At 30.4% G+C, this 1,685-nt stretch overlaps 1 protein-coding gene across 2 annotated transcripts in view; it reads left to right on the forward strand.

Moving 5' to 3' along the window:
• The window catches only part of LOC107628845 (squalene synthase), a 6,224-nt gene that overhangs the window by 3,380 nt on the left and 1,159 nt on the right, over positions 1-1,685 (forward strand). For both annotated transcript variants that reach the window (XM_016331455.2, XM_016331454.2), the window contains exons 8-9: positions 242-388; positions 1,338-1,413. In XM_016331455.2, coding sequence (XP_016186941.1) covers positions 242-388; positions 1,338-1,413 — 223 coding nt within the window. The remainder of the gene's footprint in view (positions 1-241; positions 389-1,337; positions 1,414-1,685) is intronic.

Below are 1,685 nucleotides of genomic sequence, written 5' to 3' on the forward strand. Positions count from 1 at the left end.
AGAGTACCTTCAACCCTATTGTGTTGCTTTTCATTTGTGAGTACTATGAGTAATGAGTGGATGTCGATTCTTTATTTATAATCGATAACATTCTTATCACTGGTTGGTACGGGTGAAAACAACATTTCCTGTCAGACTAGTTTGTTCTGCACTCACGAATGCCTTTCTTCTGTCTTAATGTAATAATGTGCACGTGTAAGATTCTCTTCTTTCTTACTCCAGTTTAAATTTTGTTATCCAGGAGCTGAAATATCCGGAGAATTCCATCAAGGCAGTGCAATGCTTAAATGACATGGTCACTAACGCTCTGATGCATGCCGAAGATTCTTTAAAGTACATGTCTGCATTAAGAGACCTGGCTATATTTCGCTTTTGTGCTATTCCCCAGGTTCGGTTAAGTTGCTTAATTAATTTTGATGTTGGGTAATTTGTCTTGCAAAGCTATATTAGATTTCAATAAAAGCTTCTCACTCTAGTTAAGATAAAATAAATAAATAAAAATCATGCAACATTACAATCTATTATATCCATGAGGTGTTTTGCAAACTCCAGCGATGGAACTTGCAGCGGAATCACAATTTCATGTACAATTAACGTGATAGATCTTCCATTGGCTGATTGATTTTCTAGGTTAGGAGTGTCAACTTTTTACTGTGTAACCTTGCTGGTTTGATTTGGTTAATATTATAATATTACTAGTATTACTATTTTTACTCCTAATAACATTACGAGAATATAAATCTTTTAAAATTACGTCGATTTTGCAATGACATTATAAATTATGACAAAAAATTTATAAAATCAAACTATTTTTACAAAAAGATCGTAGAAGACAAAAGTTTCCGTCGACTAAAAAGACCAGGTCTCCGTAGATAAGTAAAAATCAAATAATAAGATTTTTAGTTATTATTTTCATGTAAAAAAGTTTAATTTTTTATTAATAATTAATTTTAACATTACTTATCTAAAGTTTGAAAGAATTTAACGTATATACTTTTACATTTGATTAGGTAAAAGGGAGAGAAGTAGATAAGAGAATGTAGGAAGAGAGTTTATTAATTTTAGAAAAAAATATTTCCTCTCATATTTTAATAAGAAAGGGTCATATCACACATTTTTATTATTAAATTAGTAAGTAATATATAATATAAATACATGGATATTATCATGTTAATCTTATATTTAGAGTTCATTTCTTGGTTACTTTATAGTTTCTATCATTTCTTGATGATATGCATATTATGCTCGATAAATCTGCATATGACAATAGCTACCTTTCACACCTTTTTTTTTTTTCCATAGCAAGTTGGATGTTTATTTGACAATTTTTGTGATAGATAATGGCAATTGGGACAATTGCATTGTGCTATAACAACATCGAAGTCTTCAGAGGTGTAGTAAAAATGAGGCGTGGTAAGTTAAACATTTCAATGCCAATATCTTTTTGAAGTCTTCCACTTAACGCATGCTGGAATATAAAGATAAAATTGGTATAAAATAGTGGGGCAAAGATATATGGAAGTCCAATGAATAAGTGAACTGCTGCAATTTGCTCTAGGTAACTGTGTGTAGAAAGAATCTTCTTAAAACTATATCTTGGATTCTCTTTACTTTCGGATTAACATATACAACCAGTGCCAATTGTGTAGTCATTTATTACGGTTTCCTCCTCTCTTTACAAGATG

This window comes from Arachis ipaensis, chromosome B03 (genome assembly GCF_000816755.2).
Source record: "Arachis ipaensis cultivar K30076 chromosome B03, Araip1.1, whole genome shotgun sequence".
In the NCBI taxonomy this organism is placed as follows: Eukaryota; Viridiplantae; Streptophyta; class Magnoliopsida; order Fabales; family Fabaceae; genus Arachis; species Arachis ipaensis.